Source organism: Trachurus trachurus, assembly GCF_905171665.1.
Source record: "Trachurus trachurus genome assembly, chromosome: 14".
Lineage (NCBI taxonomy): Eukaryota > Metazoa > Chordata > Actinopteri > Carangiformes > Carangidae > Trachurus > Trachurus trachurus.
In genome coordinates, this window is record NC_139903.1 from 10,404,904 (window position 1) to 10,423,141 (window position 18,238).

The 18,238-nt window shown below is 44.9% G+C and overlaps 1 protein-coding gene across 7 annotated transcripts in view; it reads left to right on the forward strand.

Moving 5' to 3' along the window:
- The window catches only part of mtmr4 (myotubularin related protein 4), a 45,336-nt gene extending 27,437 nt beyond the window's left edge, over positions 1-17,899 (forward strand). For all 7 annotated transcript variants that reach the window (XM_083987113.1, XM_083987112.1, XM_083987114.1 and 4 more), the window contains 17 exons: positions 386-502; positions 1,699-1,728; positions 2,346-2,428; positions 3,389-3,555; positions 3,684-3,780; positions 5,695-5,808; positions 6,335-6,534; positions 7,327-7,455; positions 8,001-8,112; positions 8,314-8,509; positions 8,611-8,796; positions 9,867-10,037; positions 10,335-10,489; positions 11,432-12,932; positions 13,079-13,189; positions 13,304-13,392; positions 15,649-17,899. In XM_083987113.1, coding sequence (XP_083843239.1) covers positions 386-502; positions 1,699-1,728; positions 2,346-2,428; positions 3,389-3,555; positions 3,684-3,780; positions 5,695-5,808; positions 6,335-6,534; positions 7,327-7,455; positions 8,001-8,112; positions 8,314-8,509; positions 8,611-8,796; positions 9,867-10,037; positions 10,335-10,489; positions 11,432-12,932; positions 13,079-13,189; positions 13,304-13,392; positions 15,649-15,826 — 3,636 coding nt within the window. In that variant the 3' untranslated portion in view covers positions 15,827-17,899. The remainder of the gene's footprint in view (positions 1-385; positions 503-1,698; positions 1,729-2,345; positions 2,429-3,388; positions 3,556-3,683; positions 3,781-5,694; positions 5,809-6,334; positions 6,535-7,326; positions 7,456-8,000; positions 8,113-8,313; positions 8,510-8,610; positions 8,797-9,866; positions 10,038-10,334; positions 10,490-11,431; positions 12,933-13,078; positions 13,190-13,303; positions 13,393-15,648) is intronic.
- Positions 17,900-18,238: the final 339 nt, after the last annotated feature.

Sequence of the window (18,238 nt, forward strand, 5' to 3'; positions counted from 1 at the left end):
CACCACAGCGATGTGGATATTTGGGATTTAAGTGAGATCTCTCAACAGCTTTTGAGTCGATTGTCATGAAGTTTTGTACAAACACACACGTCTTATAAACTGTAGCCTAGCTGCTAAACAAACAGCAGCGTGTTAGTAGAAACCATTGTGCCCGAGTGAAGCCGGAGGGAGCTATGTGGAGCTAATGTGGAGTTTTGTAGATCTCAGATAATCATAACCAGGTTGGACAACACTGAGCACAGCTTTAAAAAAAAAAAAAAAAAAAAAGGATACGGTTGTTATGATTGTCCACTCAGCAGACATAATAAAGCCTGACTATAAACAGGTGTCGGTGTAATGTTTTTACAGCGCTAACTAAAACATTTGGTTGCTTGTGTCCGTACAGGTGCCGTTCCCAGTTCTTCAGGGGGAAGGGGTGGAATATCTTGGCCGTGCCGATGAAGCCATCATTGCCATTTCTAACTACAGGCTCCACATCAAGTTCAAGGACTCTGTCATCAACGTGAGTGCACGTCACAGACAATAAACACACAGCAGAACCACAAAATTTTCACTTTGGTCCAGATGGCACGAGTGTCACTACCGCTGCCATGCCACGCCACGACAGAAGCCAATAGGAGGAGAGAAGAGGTTATAACTTCTTTTTTTTCCTTTTGGACACACTCGAGCTTTTTCCCTTTCCCCCATATAAAGTTTATAAACATATAATTGGGCTAACAAGGCAAATAAACCTGCAAGTATTTTACACAAGGCGCACATAAAAAGTGGTTTTAGTCACATCCCAGAGCAGTTGGCGTGAAGTTGTTTGTCCCGAGGTTTGAGCCACCACCGGAGTGGCGGGGCGGCCCCCTCTGATCTTCAGGCAGGAGAGGTTTTAATCTGACATCTCTGCTCCAAAAGCCCCCACCCCCCACCCCCCACTGGCACTGATGTCCACCAGCTCACTCCTGCTGACGTCAGGCCCCCTGCTCAAACACAAACAGGCCAATTGTTTGCATTCACTGGCAGCGAAATTCCTCCTTCATCCCAAATCCCTGTCATTTATTCCAGAAGCCGAATCCCTGTGGAAAAGATGACAGGGATTTGTAGAGTTAGAGGAGGAGGAGGTAGAGGAGGAGGAGGGGGGGGGAAGAGGGCAGATCTCCGGGATGATCAGGACGCCTCTCTAACCTTGACTTAGTTCTACGCAGGGGAGTCTGATAGATTTATGCAGCAAGTTCAAACGTCACCAGCTTAAAAAGTCGAGTATCGAACTGGTTTCCTACTGGGCAGCGTCCTGCCTTGACCCCAGCGGCACAGAATGAACTCTGTATGAATGCCAGCGGGCCGCAACCTCTCACCCACACCCCTCCCCTTCACAACCCCCCCCCCCCCCCCCCCCCCCCCCCCCCAACTCCCCTTTACTTCTAAGCTGTTTTCTTGCCCTTTGCTCCCGTCCATGTTTGTCTTTCTCTCCATGATTTCCATTTGGCTCGGTCATGTGCTGCAAGTAGCACACTGCGTGATCCACTCAGTTATCTTTCATCCTCTTTGATGTTTTTTCTTTCCTTTTTTTAACACATCTTTTTCCTTTTGGTCTCCTGAATTTTTTTTTTTTGGTTTAAAAAGTCTTTTTCCATTTCCTCCTCCTTGTCTTGTCTTCCCTCCCTCCTTCTCTCTCTCTCTCTCTGTGTGCTCCATGGTGTCACTGTGTTTTAGACCTACCCAGGTGTGGACAATGAGATATCTGTGAGTACCATATGATAAAAAAAACGCCACCCTCCGCTCCGCCACAGTCTAGACAGCTTAATCATTCAGCTCTTCCTCACTCTACACGATTACAGTGCTCTGAGCGCAAATTGTAATATACATTCAACCGAGTGGTGACTGGTTTTATTATAATAATTTTCTGTGCAAGCGCCTTGCTAAATGATTGTAGTGCAGTGTGTTCCTTAACCCTGAGTCCTCAAAAACAGGCTGTGTTTTCCACCATATGGCTTCAAATATTTATGTTTTCCTATTCAAAGCGCACCTCTGCACCTTGTTGCTTCAAGGTTTGTCCAACAGATGAATTTGCATGGGATTTTGAAGATCTTGGCTGTGCCCTCATTAACACATCAGTCCGCACACAGTATCGCAGGAAATCATGTGATCAACACCAAGTTTCTAGCTGTTTATTGGTATCATAACAGACGCCTAGGCACAGAGGAGACCCTCTTCTGCTCTGTAGTGAGGTTAAAGCTGTGCTATGTAGCCTGGATTCAGTCTGTACTGGACCAGAGGGTGGTAACCTCTGCAGATGTGCTCTCTGCTCCTGACAGTGGGCCGTCAGGCTGATCACACCAGCTCTCTGTCTCCCCCTACAGGTGCCTCTCCGGCTGATAGAGAGTGTGGAGAGCAGAGATATGTTCCAGCTGCACATCATCTGCAAAGACTCCAAAGTTGTCAGGTAAGAGGAGCAGCTCACGCTCACACACAGTATTAAAGGGATAGTTCAACATTTTGGCAAATTGGCCCATGGCCATAATCCCTATAGTCATAGCAGTATAGGTTTGTTACCTTTATTTGTCGGTGCAAGCTATTTTCAGAACGGCGGAGCAGAGCCGTGAGCTGCTCAGAGCTACGCTATGGAGGCTAAGGGAATTTCTTGGTTTCCCTCATCAAACTCATCAAATACACAATCCAACAACTCCAAAACGCTCTCGTGGACAAGTTGTGACCTGCACATTCACCACACTATCAGATAATAATGGAACATTACGAGACAAGATTTGTTTTCGAAGCAAATGCAGAGACTGTTTGCTGAAAAACTGCCCCCGACAGGAACGCGCATCAGCAGTTTTGCATGAATTTACCTCTAAAACAACTCCAAAATGTTGAACTATCCCTTTAACCCTGCAGACAGATGAATGCTGTTGTTAACTGGAGAAATACAGTAAATATAGTTAATTTGAATGAATAATCCAACTGTTCAATTATGTCTGGCCTTGAAGAGGTTAGTTAGATAGTCATATCTAGATAGTCATAGCTATAACTAATTGCTGATCAACATGTACACATGTTACCAGAGCCATTAGAGTTATAAAATTATATAATTCCAGTGTTTTTTATAAAACAGTTCAAGAAAAAAAAATATTTTGAATTTCTCATCTGCTGCTATGAGCTTTCACACTCTCAGCAGCAGATGTGCCAGCAGCGTTTTGGTTCCTCATCATTAAGCCGCCACATTGTTTCCCTTGTATAAAGGCTGGGTAATCACAGGACATCTGAAGGAGGCTGTTTTTTTGTTTTGTTTTGTTTTGTTTTCCTTTGTTTTTTCTCTCAAACACCACTGCAAGAAGTTATAAGTAGATATTATTTTGTTTCATTTCACTACTCTTTCTAATCTTCACACTGGGTTTCACCACAGATGCCACTTTGCAACGTTCAAGCAGTGCCAGGAGTGGGTGAAGCGTCTGAACCGAGCCATCGCTCACCCATCTAGACTGGAGGACCTGTTCGCCCTGGCCTACCATGCGTGGTGTCTGGGAGGCTGCGCCGACGATGAGGACCAGCACGTCCATCTCTGTCGCCCAGGTACGAACACACACACACACACACAATAATCAATACTGAACTTGAAGCATAAGTTTAAAAGAGTTGTGCCATTGAGATTGTGTACTCTAACGTAATCCCCTTCCTCCATGCTGTGTGTGTGCGTGCAGATGATCATGTGCGCCAGAGAATGGAAATGGAGGTCAAGAGGATGGGCTTCGACACGCAGAACAACTGGAGAGTGTCGGACATAAACTGCAACTACAAGTATGTCAGACTACCTGCAAATTGCACGACACATCTGTCTGAGCAGAAAGCCATAGAACACAACATTTATCAGGAATCATGTCGGTGGTTAGAGCCAGGACGAATGATGAACTATCAACAAGGTTTCTGCAAGCTGTGACAGAGTAGGCCAAGAACTAAACTGTACAGATCCTCTGGGAAATAGACGGGAGGGCGGCAATGATGCTGTGTGAGCAAAAAGGTAATTAAAGTATTTAAAAATCCTCCGATGTCAAAAATAATTTTCATTCTGACAGCTGTATATTGGTCAAATCCAAACACACAGACACAGGACATCTCTAATGCCCATCACAAATAAAAGCCTTTACATCCACTGAACTTCTCCTAAGCATCAAAGGTACTTATCAAACTGATAGTGTGATAAATATAAGGCAAACAGGATTTGCCATCACTCATTCAGGATGCTTTTAATGGTGCTAAATGTGAACCATTATGGACAAAATTATAGATCTCCCTAGTTCTAAATCATGGAGGATTATTATCCCTAAATTTGATGTAATTTAAAAAAAAAAAAAAGAAAAAAAAGCTAATATAACAGGAGTGACAGCATTCATTAAATCCATCCCCTTTTTCACAGTGTGAAACCTTTGGCACTGATTCACAGCAGCGTGGTTGCGTTCCAGCGGTTACCCAGAGTAACGACAACAGAAATGTGTCACGATGTGTCCGAACACTCAGAGAAAACTTCTCTCTAACACTTCTGCAGCGTGATTCACTTATCAGTCACTAATCCATCCAAATCAGTACGATGAAGCCAGCCGTCACTTAGCAACTGAAAATACTACTGCGGTGTCATCTCCTCCGAGCTCTGAAGCTGAAGCAGCTTATTTAGTCATTTACTGGTGAAAGAAATGTGGTGTATGTGTGTGTACGGGTGGTTTGACAAGTTTCTGTGACATTTTTGATGCATTGTTGACATATTTCTAATGTGATTTACAGTAGCTCATTCTCGTTCGTCTCCATTGTAGCTGCCGTGAATCCAAAACTGACTACAGCTGCCGTGCTCCAAAAATGACTCGGCAATTTTTCTGGGTCCTCTTTGAAGGCTTAATGAATATTTAATACCCAAAAGATAGATTTCCAGCAGACTGTTCCTTTAAATATCTTCAACAGCATGTGCACTTGACTTTGCCTTATCTGCCCTCTCCGTCACACACACACACACACACACACACACACACATATATATACAGACACAGACACAGACACGGAGACAAATAAATAAAATTGTAGCACTCAGTCAAGCAGAAATAATGCATGTACTGTGTCTATGCGTCCAGAGTATCAGACTTTCTCGTCTCCTTTGCTGTCTGGGCAGATAAATGCTGCAAAAAAAAAGAAAAGAAAAAAGGTCGGTCTGCTCGAAGGGCCCAAGAGAGCACATCCTGCTGAGGGAGACAGACACACAGGACAACTGGCTAATTAAACAAGCCGCAGCCTGCTGAGCCCCATGACTCAGCACACTGTTTCACTTTCCCCTCAAACACAAACACACACACACACACACACACACACACAGACTCTGCCTCTCCCCCTCCCTCCCTCCTTGGACAGTCAGTCAGCAGGTGAGGAGAAATTGACGAGAGCATCATGAGAGAGGAGGACGAGGCCAGAGACAGATGGAGTTGGGCAGTAGCACATCGTGATTTGTTTTCTGTTGAGCGCTGAGAGCAAAGCGATGCAGCGGTGACCCTGAAAGCCAGAACACACTTGTTTCTGGACTGGAGGATGTGTGTTTGCTGCACACCAAAAGCACCGCTCGCTCAGTCCTTCTGAATGGACTGACTGTATTATTTTATTTATAGATGGTGTCTCATCATCATCCTCCTCCTCCTCCTCCTCTAACATCATGTCTCCCTTCCTTCCTGTCCACAGGCTTTGCTCCAGCTACCCACAGAAGCTCCTCGTCCCAATATGGATCACCGACAAGGAGCTGGAGAGCGTGGCTTCCTTTAGATCTTGGAAGAGGATCCCCGTGGTGGTCTACAGGTAGGTTTTCACAGGTACACCATCACAAACACACAACAACCACACATTGTTCTCCTGTCTCCTCCTGTCCTCTCTCAGTTTCAGTTTCGTTTATTTGAAAGGGACAATGCACTTTAATAAACATTGTATAAAAAACACACATGTAAATGCACTCGAATTAGCTTAAAAAGCTAGTTTTCATCGATTGTCCCTTTGCCAGTTTGCACAAGGCAACCTTTAAAAAGAACAACAATGGAAAAAAATATTGCACCACATAGGGTAGACACAAACACATACTAACTGTCCGTAAATACATACATAATAAATACACATTTGGACTACAACAAGGTGATGTGTGTCCACGTTAATAATACACATTTGGACAACAATTCACATTGGACAACAATATCAACATCAGTGCTCACATCTTTGGGTGTCTGCAAGCCAGTTCTTAACATTTGCTTGGAATGAGTGATATGATGGAGATTCTCTGATCGATTGTGGCTCTGTGTTCCAAGCTTATTGACTCTACAACGCTGAATTGCAGGCATCAGAAGAACGGGGCGGTCATCGCCCGCTGCAGCCAGCCTGAGATCAGCTGGTGGGGCTGGAGGAACACGGACGACGAGTACCTGGTCACATCCATCGCCAAAGCTTGTCAGATGGACGCCGGAGCCAAGGGGACCTGTGGAGCGCCAGCCTGCCGGCAACGTGGGGAAGCTCCCGACTCCTCAGATAGTGACTTTGGTAAATCTGTCATTTGATTCATGTGTGTGTGTGTGTGTGTGTGTGTGTCAGACGGCTGATTATCTGTGAAAATGTCCACACAACTCAGAGGGAAGGAGATTATTCCCATCATTACATTACATTCATTTTGTTGTCTGTCACCAGATATTCATGCTAAATGTAAAATACCAAACAAAACAATTGTAAGCAGGTTATTTAGCTGTATAAATCACATTGATGCTCATTTTTCCATCCACTTTCCATGAATGTGACTTGCACAGTTCTTAAGTAGGGCAGCTGCCAGGGACAAACTGAAAAACAACTCTATTTTATTATTTATTTATTTTTGCACTTTCTATTTTTAAAACATGAGATGCCAGTGTTTGAAATTACAAAGTGGATTTGCAGAGTGAAGTGCGTGTCTCAGTGATTCTGTCACCGAGTGCACAACAACGGGCCGGAAAGTGAGTGACAGCGCGACACCGAGCGAGTGCACAGAGAAGTTGATCAGTCGTACCCTCGGAGTAATTAATTACCTGTCCGTCTCTGTGGAAGCCGCTGACAGCTGGTCATTTGTGATTGTTACCAATAGCAACAATGGTAGTCCTGTCATCATGGGTTATTGACTTTCAGTCATTACAATTAGTCATGTTCTGTTAATCATGTCCCTGGCACGTCTCAGACTCCCTCTCTCTCCTTTCACACTTTCCCTCTCTTCCTGTGCCCAGCAGTTCGATTCACACAACGCCATCCTCTCATCACAATAACAATAACAACATCTCCTCTCTGTCCTCCAAACCTGTGTCTCTCCAGACTCCTCGCTGACAGGCGGCTCCGGCTGCGACGACAACACTGTGCCACAGAAGCTACTGATTCTGGACGCTCGCTCGTACACCGCTGCGGTGGCCAACAGAGCCAAGGGCGGAGGCTGTGAATGTGAAGGTTAGTGTGAACTTTTCAAAAAGTCAAGCATTCAGATTTATTTATCACATTTAAATCCTTCGCTGCAATACATTACAGTTAAACAGTTAAAAAAGACCTCTGAAGCCTCTGTCCAGACTGAATAGCAGACAGACAATTGTTGTTGCTGTTGAAAGTTACATTGGATGTTGGACGTTGGTTGAGAGTGAGACCAAAAAACAAAGGTCAACAGAGAGTAAATATTAGACTTGTATGCACCAGAAGATAACTTCAGTTAAAGGCTAGAGTTTCCACATTTGGTGGGGGTCTAAATAGATTCAGAAATCTGCCACATTCACTTTATAAGAGGATAAAATAAAATAAAAATCTAGGCCATTTTCATGTAAAAAAAAAAAAAAAAAAAGCAACTTTAATGCAAACCGTGTTTTTGCCAGCGTTTGGAATCATAGTGATGAAACACATAGTGAAAAAACACATGAAATAAACACTAACTTCTTATTTTTTCATCTCCTAAGTGCCTGAAACATTCCTGTCAACAAACTCCGGTTATGTTTGTGTATTTTTAGAGTACTATCCCAACTGCGAGGTGATGTTCATGGGAATGGCCAACATCCACGCCATCCGCAACAGCTTCCAGGCTCTGAGGACCGTCTGCAGTCAGATCCCAGATCCAGGAAAGTAAGTCGATCTAGCTGACCTTTCTTTCTGAGCTCTGCCCTCGTTTGCGCTGCACACACACACACCCACACAGACACACATAACACACATGCAAATACACTTTTGTGGCTTCACCCCACAGCGCTGTAGTGCCACACACACATAAGTACCTGTTTAGATTTGTACTTGCACATTACAAAAAGCCCACTCTTGTGCTTCCAGCTGGCTTTCAGCACTGGAGAGCACCCGTTGGCTGCAGCACCTGTCAGTCATGTTGAAGGCCGCCACCCTGGTGTGTGGAGCGGTGGAGAGGGAAGGCCGCCCCGTCCTGGTGCACTGTTCAGACGGGTGGGACCGCACTCCCCAAATAGTAGCCCTTGCCAAGATCCTGCTGGACCCCTACTACCGAACATTAGAGGTCAGAGTTTGGGTGTTTACACATTGTTTTAGGTTTAAGCATAGTTTTGGTTGCTCTGTGATACTTTGACCTTCAGTACTGATTGGCCACATCGTGCACAGGGCTTCCAGGTGCTGGTAGAGACCGAGTGGTTGGACTACGGCCATAAGTTCGGGGACCGCTGTGGCCACCAGGAGAACGCTGACGACGTGAGCGAGCAGTGTCCCGTCTTCCTGCAGTGGCTGGACTGTGTTCACCAGCTGCTCAAACAGTTTCCCTGCCTGTTTGAGTTCAACGAGGCCTTCCTGGTGGGTGGTCATCCGGCACCTTTTCACTTCTCTGTCTTTATGATGATGATTTTTTTTTTCAATCCGCTTTAAATTCACTTTTTATAGAGGTTTTCTTTTTTTTCTTTTTTTTTTTTACATCATTTCAGGCCAAATAGAATGTAGAATGAACATCCTATTGCTGTGTCTCAATTTGAATACTTCCATACTTACACTAACTATTCTGAGTGTGTAAGTGCATTCACATTGACAAGTATGGTAAAATGCAATGTACTGTAAGAACCCGGATGGTGCACTGTTGAGTGTGGAACGATGAACACTTCACACCCTCAATGATCTCCGTCATGGCTACGTAACAGAATATAATAAATCAACATACCGCTAGGCCACTGTTTTCCGCCAGTAGGAGGAGCCGGCTGACGCGGCGGTAGCGTGTATTTAGCTACATTTATATTGTAGATAAGTCTGTAATTCTTTAGATTGATCTGTTTTTTTATTTTCTGTTGTTACAATGAATTAATGATTGAGTGCACAGCTGCTGTAACAATTGCAATTTCCTGTGAAGGATTATTAAAGTATCTATCTATCTATCTATCTATCTATCTATCTATCTATCTATCTATCTATCTATCTATCTATCTATCTATCTATCTATCTTCGCATTAAACAGGTGGCCAACACAAGCAATAACTTTTTTTTTTTTTTTTTTTAAAGTAAGGCATTCATGATCCCTTATTATATTATAATTATATTACAAACAAAACAAGCCGGTAGATGTGTTGATGGGCGACAGTAGTGTCCAAAAAAGAAGATGACAACGTTGGCAACCGTTGTGATCGTTAGTTCCAGTAATTGCACAACGACAGTATTCGATTTGAGACGACACTAACTGTTGAAATTTGCAAACTACAGAAGTAAATACATAGTGTACATCGTATACTACATGACAGTGTACTCATGGAAGTGTTTGAATTGAGACACAGCTTATGAATTCTATAATTTCACGTCTGTTGTATTGAATTTGCAAAGTGCTAACCAAGGGGTTGTTATAAATGCATGTGATGTTAATGTTTGGTCTTCCATGTGTCCAGGTCAAGTTGGTGCAGCACACATACTCGTGTCTTTACGGGACGTTTCTGTGCAACAACGCCCGCGAGAGGGAAGCAAGGAACATCTACAAACGCACCTGCTCTGTGTGGTCCCTGCTCCGCACGGGAAACAAGAACTTCCAGAACTTCCTCTACATCCCCAGTCACGACATGGTACCTACCGGTTTTTACAGTATTATTCTTTCCTTTGTAGTAGAGCAGCCACTTCAATAGCTGGAGGTTTTCAAGTAGCCAGTGAAGTATTAATATCAAATGTCTCATCTTACTTTTCTTTGAGATCCTTTGCAGAATAAGTGTCATGATTAAAGATGGATGGTATCTCCAAACTGTGTTTTAGGTCAAAGCTTTAAACCTGAGATTAAATCTATCCCATTTTCTCAGCCACCCACTGAGTCATAGGCACCATCATTACCATATGTTGACATCCCCCGTCACCTGTTTGTCTGCCAGGTGCTGCAGCCAGTCTGCCACACTCGGGCGTTACAGCTGTGGACAGCTGTTTACCTGCCCACCTCCTCCCCCTGCACCGCTGTAGATGATTCTATGGAGCTCTACCTCCCCCCAAATGTCACAGGAGATGAACTCACCTCCCGTTCCCTGGACAGGTAAGTTGTTGTTCACTGCAAAAAAAAAAATCCAACCTCTGATCTGTTTCTCGGTATCTGTACTTACTGCTCCTGGTCCCTGGGCAGAGATTTGTATGAAATCAAATATCACTTCCTACAGAGAGTCAGACTGCCCCCTAGAGCCCAAAATAGAGAAGTGCATCACTGCCTTTGCTGCACATGGAGTAATTAAAGCCCCAGTATATAACTTATTTGGCTTTTTATTAGCAAAAATCTAAATATTGCTTTCATAAATACATGTTTCACTGAAGTCGAATCACACCTGCATACAAATGAAAGCTTTCTCGTACCTTAGAATGAGTTGTTACAAGTCGTTATAAATACGTAAGTGGGCGACGCACCGAACCGAGGCGGCCATGTTGCATCGCCATTTTTTACGTTCAGTGGCATCGTGACCGTAGGTAACCACGGAAACTCACCAGAGCTGTCGGCTCGGAGAGAAAGTTTTCCAGGTAGCGGCTGTTAAAACTGTCACCACTGTGTAGTGTGAGGAAGGACGGAGGCACTGATGAATACGTTCCGATATGCCACCGCACCGCTAGATGGGGGTAATTCCTACATATTATACCTTTTAAAGCAGAAGTAAGCGATCCGGTCGTTTTGGCTAACTTCTTGTCAGCAGATGGAGTTAGCAGTCCCCGCCCTCGTCCCTACGTCACCACATTCACGCGCATCCCTTGCCTGCACACAGAGAGGACCGCCCCTTTATGCCGTTCTCTCTCCTCATTGGATAAAGGTTGTAGGATACAAGGAAAGTTTTCTCCTCGGCTTACAGCAGAGCAGAGTGACTGACAGACCCGTGTTTCGGACCAAACACTCTATATAAGTGATTGGTGTCGGAAGATATAACTATTTAAGACATATTAACACAAATATTCCGCTTACTTCTGCTTTAAATCCCCATGTGCTTCTGATTTCCAGACTCCCCAAGACCCGCTCCATGGACAACCTGCTGACTGCTATTGAGAACGGGATGCCCCTGACTCGTACATCCAGCGACCCCAATCTCAATAAGCACTGCCAGGAGGGTCGCTCTGCCCTGGAGCCCTCGCACGCTATGGAGGAAACCTCCGCCGACCGCTCCGAGGAACTCCCACCCGACACTGGACTGGACGACGGCGAGGGGGAGGAGCCTCCACGTCAGAGTCCTGCCGTCAGCCCGGAGGACGGTCCGGGCGCAGAGAGCTGCGAAGACGTGCCGGAGGAGGAGCCCTGTCTCACCACGCAGCCGCTGCCCTCGCTGCCCCTCCCCCCCGTCCCGCTCGGGCAGGACGTCGCACTCGCTCACACTCCTTTCCCCGCTCCTGTCCTTCAGCAGGCCTTGCCTCAGATCACGAACCCTCCACTCCCGCCGCCGCCTCCGCCCGAGGCCGAGAGCCCCGATAGGACTGAGGCTGACGGCACCACGTCACCTTCTCATAAATCTGAGCCGTGCTTACCGCTCCCCTGCAACGGCACGCAACCCGCGGCCGCCGCCACGCCCACCTCAACCCCCACCTTGCTGCTTAACGGCCACGACGAGGGCCAAGCAAACGGCCTCCCAGAGCCCGCAGGCCTGCTCGCCGTGAAGCAGCTCCCATCACTCCTTCCCATGGAGGACTCCACCGAGACGCTGACGGATGAGAAGGAGCCTCCGCCCAGCCCGCCCCCCACTGCCGCCGACCAGGATCTAATCCAGAATCTAAACAACGAGGAGTCACAGCCTGAGTCGCAGCCTGAGATTCAACCTCAGAAGGACAGAGAGGACATGATGAGGACAGACGTAGTGAAAGCGAGAGAGCGCCTGCTAACGGTCGCAGCGGCTCCTGTGGACTGCGCCCAGGTCGCGGCTCGCCATCTCATCTCCCAGAGCCAGCTCTCCGACCTGTCGCTGCTCGGCTCGCACTGGGAGAGCGTCCAGGGTCTGGTCCAGTCGGCCTGCAGCAGCGCCCGAGCTCTGCAGCCCAACGCTTACCACAGCCGCCGGCTCGCCAGCAAGCTGCTGCGCTCCCAGGGCCTCGCCCTCGCCAACGGGTCCCAGTGCTGCCGCAGGGAGGCGCTGTGCTGTCCCAGCAGCCCGCTGCAGGCCGGATGGCTGTCCGCCGCCCGGAGCGCCGGCTACATCGGCGTGTGTGGCCCCGCCGCCGCCGCCGCCGCCCTCAGCAGCTACTCCCTCGCGGGCCACCAGATCCTACCGGTGTCCTACTCTTCGCCCTCTGCTTCCAGCTCCCCGCCGCCGCCCCAAGCCCCGGCCTACCTCGATGACGACGGGCTGCCGGTGGCCATGGACGCCGTGCAGCAGCGACTGCGGCAGATCGAGGCGGGTTACAAGCAGGAGGTGGAGGTGCTGCGGCAGCAGGTGCGACAGCTGCAGATGAGGCTGGAGAGTAAACAGTACGGCACGCCTCCCTCAGAGCCAGACATCGACTACGAGGACGACATTGTGAGTGTTTTTTTTTTGTTTTCAGCTTTGACAGTAATGCCGGTCCCAGTATCTTTTTCCTTTCTGCAGTAAATCATGATAATCTCCAGTTATCTTCTCCTCTCATATTCTGTTGCTCTGATCTCACCCTGCTCTCTCCGTGTCAGACGTGTCTGCGGGAGTCGGACAACAGCAACGAGGAGGATTCTCTGTCCACCCACAGCGAGGACCGTCTGTCTGAGGGCAGCTGGGACCGAGTGGAGCCCAAGGACACAGAGGTCAGCGTCTCTCTAATAGATTCTGTCTCTCCACCCGCTCCCTCCTTCCTCCCCCTCACCTGTATGGCTTTGAGCACACACTGTTCTGATCGTGATGTCTGTGTCTGTGTGTAGGTCACGAGGTGGGTGCCCGACCACATGGCCTCCCATTGTTTCAACTGTGACTGTGAGTTCTGGATAGCCAAGAGACGTCACCACTGCAGGTGGGGCTTCGCCGTGGTTTTCCTGCATTGATAAACACACAACACAACATAAGTAAAACATCACATATCCTCAAAATAGATGAAGGTATCAGAAACAGCTTGGCTGTTAAATATCAAAGAGTTTATTTTGGTTTGCTCACAAACACAGCGACTGCGGCGCAGAGAATCACTGTTGGAGACGACTCAGTCAGCACTCGTCCGCATGAGTTTGCTGAGAGAAGTTTCTGGATTTGTTTTCAAAGAGGAAAACGTCCTGATTAAATTGTTAACTATAAAAGTCTCAGTGTGGATCTTCTTTATGATTCATGGCTGACCAGTTACCGACCAGACCTCAGAGCTCATGAGGCAGCTGGAGTGTTGTTTTGGGGACTGTGATGTTCTAGATTACGGTTATTGTCACTCACGATACTATATCATTTTCACGGTCCACTTTTTGATTATTTCTTGCATTTGCCTATAGACACTTTAAAATTTTAAATTATAGTGGCATCACAAGTTACCACGACCGCAAATCATCATTTATCATTTTCTTTTTCTAGCCAATAGATCAAAAATCTGATCCTTTAACAGCAATATGTGAAACATTGAACCAGCACAGTAGCAATAATCACATCTTAACTTAAGTCTCTCCTCATTGTCCGGTTCTCAGTAGATTCAAATTTATTGGAGGATAAATTAATAACAACAGCATGGGGTCTGTATTGTTCCTCTTTCCTCCTCCCTTTCCCCTTGATACCGGAGAGGCAGCCTGCAACTCAAATACTCACTTGGCTTTGTTTTTTCAAAGCAATAAACCAAGCTTTGGTTTCAGCCCATGGTTTCAGCATCAAAGGCCCTCGGTTAGCCAGGGAGCTATTTATATGCTCCGCCGAGAAACTGAGACTGAGTTGTCCCAAATTAGAAAAAGGAAGGAACGTCCACAGACAGAGCGCCAATCCGAAGAGGATGGACAAAACGCAACAATCACTATTACTGTCTGTAACGATCCAGAAAATAAAAAAATCGAGAGTGCACGTCGCATTCAAATATCTTTTAATTCTTCGTTTACCAAACATCATAGTTTTGAAATGTATTAAATCTGTTAATGTAAGAATCACCTGAGACATTTTTATTGACATTTATAAGAAATATCTGATTGATTTTTAAATGGTAACAAAAGGAAACATAATCAGTAAAAACTCTTTGATCTGAATCAGTTTAAAATTTGCAGTTTTTTATATCATCATATAAAGTCACTCTCTGCTGTAAAGTTACACCTTAAACAGAAGTGGAGCTTTACTGCTGCTGAACAGTTTTTATGTATAAAGTATTTTTTTGCATTCTCAATCAGCACTAATAAATATTTTATATTACAATATTTTGGTAACACTTTACTTGACGCCTATATCTATAACACATTATAACCATACTTACAATGAGTTATAATGCAGTTATAGCACTGTATAACTATAATTTTAAACACTCATAAATTATCATAATGCTTTATAACAATAAGCATAACGCACTATAAAGCATTTTATTATGACTTATAAGGTCAGGTTTTATAATACGTTATAATTGTTAGTAACTCACTGACAATGCCCACATCGATAATGCATTATAAATATAGTTATAATGTGTTATAATTGGCTTATAAATGTGTATAACTCATTATAAACACTCATTTATTATCATAAGGATTTATAACAATAAGCATAAGACATCATAGAGCATTTTATAATGGCTTATAAGGTCTTAGTATTATAATAGAGTTATAATGCTCTATAATGCGTTATGCTTATTGTTATGAAGTCTTGTGTGATTTATGAGTGTTTATAATGATAGTTATACACGTTTATAAGCCAATTATAACAGATTATAACTATATTTATAATGCATTATAAATGTGGGCATTGTCAGTGAGTTAACAATTATAACGTATTATAAAACCTAACCTTATAAGTCATGATTAAATGCTTTATAGTGTGTTATGCTTATTGTTATAAAGTATTATGATCATTTATGAGTGTTTATAACTATAGTTATACAGTGTTATAACTGCATTATACCTCATTATAAGTATGGTTACAATGTGTTATAGAGATAGGCGTCAAGTAAAGTGTTACCAATATTTTAATATTTTAAGTTATATGATACACATTCAAAACATATAAGAGATGATTCTGTTTGATATTACATACAGTATATTAATTCCCTCTGGGATTCACCAGATCTTCCATCATCTGACTTAAAAATTGATCTTCTTTTTGTGTTCAGGAACTGTGGCAATGTCTTCTGTAAAGACTGTTGTCATCTGAAGCTGCCCATCCCAGACCAGCAGCTGTACGACCCGGTGCTGGTCTGCAACATCTGCCACGACCTGCTCCTCGAGTCCCGCACCCGCGAGATCCGCAGCCAGCAGCTCAAGAAGGCCATCGCCACAGCCTCCAGCTGAGAGCAGCGTCGCGTAGCTTGGCCCGCCTCGGCTCTCTGTCCTGCTCGTTTTTGGACGGATTTGGAGCCGAGCGCCCGCGTTGTAAAACCCCAGCCTGCTGTGGCTTCGGCCGCGGGGTTGGGGGTGTGAATGTGAGGAGGAATTGTTACACTTTGGGAGGCTCGCTTTGCACTGTGAGACTGTCTGAGGGGTGGTGGCGAAGAGGGAAGGGGAAGTCTTGATGGAGGCGTGTCGACTCGGCAGTGGGAGGTTTTCCTTCAGAACAAACCCCCTTCTGCTCAAAAGACTCTTTCAGCCCGGAGCGCCGCGGCGTCCTGCTGCCTCCACACGGCTCAGCCCTCTAGCGGTGCCCTGTTCGAGACACATCCAACCTGTCCACCTACCTTTAGTACCAAACACCTGCACCCTCCTTACAGACACTGTCTCGCACTTCAGAGGACAATCGCTCACCCTTCCACGTGTCAGGAACTCCAAAGCCTTTACCTGTACTATTGGAGGCTTTCAACTTCAAAAGAAAGGAATTGCTGCTACAGTATTTAAAAGTCTAATTTTGTATTCTTATTTTGTGCACTACTAGCTGTTGTGTATTTGAGGGAAACTGAGACCAAACTTGAGCAAAAGGGAGAAATCTGCTGTTTACTCTGCCATCGCATCTTTTTTCTTAGAGCCTGAATGTAATACGTAATGGGTAACTGGATCGAGTTTATGTTCTTGTGCATTTGGTGGGTTGTATATGTGTTCATTGCTGCAATGTGTTTTCAAAATTATGTATATGCACAGTCAATGTGGTTCTGTCTTTATCAATGCTTTTCTCCAGTATAGCTATGTTGCAACATTAGACGTTCTGGGGGGATGTGCACAGACAGAGACAGAGACAGAGACGGAGATAGATAGGTAGAAAGATGCAATGCTGCGCGTTGTTTGTTTTTGTGGGATGTGTGTTTGACATGTCAAGAGGAAAGAGAAGGTGGCGATGCTGGAAGACTGCACATTTCTGTGATGTCTTCATCTTCCGATGTGAAGAAGAAGTCAATTGAAGGTACTGTTGGATTTCTGTGATGTGATAAAGAGGGAATGTCCTCAAGGTTTTTTTTTCTGCTGAGATGCTTGAGAATGAATGGCTTAATGTCCACTTAAAGCTTGATGTCCATCTGACTGACGACGACGACCTCTCAGATTTGCTAACTGGCAGTAGAGACTGCTTGAGAGAAGACTGAACAAAGTGCTCAGAGTTTCTCGTTCTGTTCAGGGGGGGTTGGCAACAGTCCCCTTTAAATATGTGTTTGTGTCTACTGGTTGTTCCTTGAGACAATAGTGCCATATTTTGTTTTTGTCTCTTTTTAAAGCCTTTTTTCTTTCTTATGGATGGCAGCAGGTTTCTAATTGGCCACCTCTCTGTATGTTTTAATGGTACAGATAGTTAGCTGCTTAATAACACTGAGACAACTAAAGATTAACTAATGGTTCAGTTTGATAATGAGGCTAACCATTTTCAGTGGATGATCGGACGTCGCTGAATTAGTTAAAAGGCCAGTGTGTAGGATTTAGTGCCATCTAGAAAACAAGGGTGCAGATTGCAACCAACTGAATCCCCCTCCCTCTCCAAAGGAAAACTCATAAAAGTGTATCAAAGTGGCCCTTTCTACAGCCAAACGTTTGGTTTGTCCACTCTGGGCTACTGTAGAAACACGGCGCTACAACATGACCAGGGCCTGTGGAAGAGGACCCGCTCCATATGAAGATATGAGGGGCTCATTGGAAGCTGAATGAAAACCTGACGATTCCTAGTTTCAGGTGATTATACACTAATGAAATCACATTACAAATCATTTCAGTAGATCTCACTGAACCCTGCACACTGATCCTTTAACCTGTCTGGATTCCTTCATCTAATATTTGGGATTTTTTTCACAAGGTGTTCATGAAGTCAGAATCTGTTAAGAGGAGCTCAGAAATGTAACATACATAGTTATCTGATCTGTAGTGGTGGCTAAAACCTGTCACTTAATGAATAATTGTTGTAAAGAAATGCACTGTAAAAGTTAAATCCCATGGGTTAAAATAAAAGATTATATCATGGACCTGTTTCCTTGTCTGCATATATATGTTTATTTATTTATTTATTTTGACTATTTCTCCTCATGCCCACAGTGAGAAGATTAGAAACCAGAACGTAAAGCTCAATAAATCAGAAGAAGATGGTCTATGTAGAAATGAACCGATAACACAGCTGAGTGTAAATGATGTGAAGAATGATGGATGAAGACCAGAGCAAAGATTGACAAGCTGAACAGACAGAGGTTAAAATAAACCTCAGTGATGGACTAAACCACCAGCAGAGGTGAGTGTGTTTAATTTAATTTGCATATAAAGGCCCTAAAATTAAATCCAGAATCATTCTCATCTAAAAAT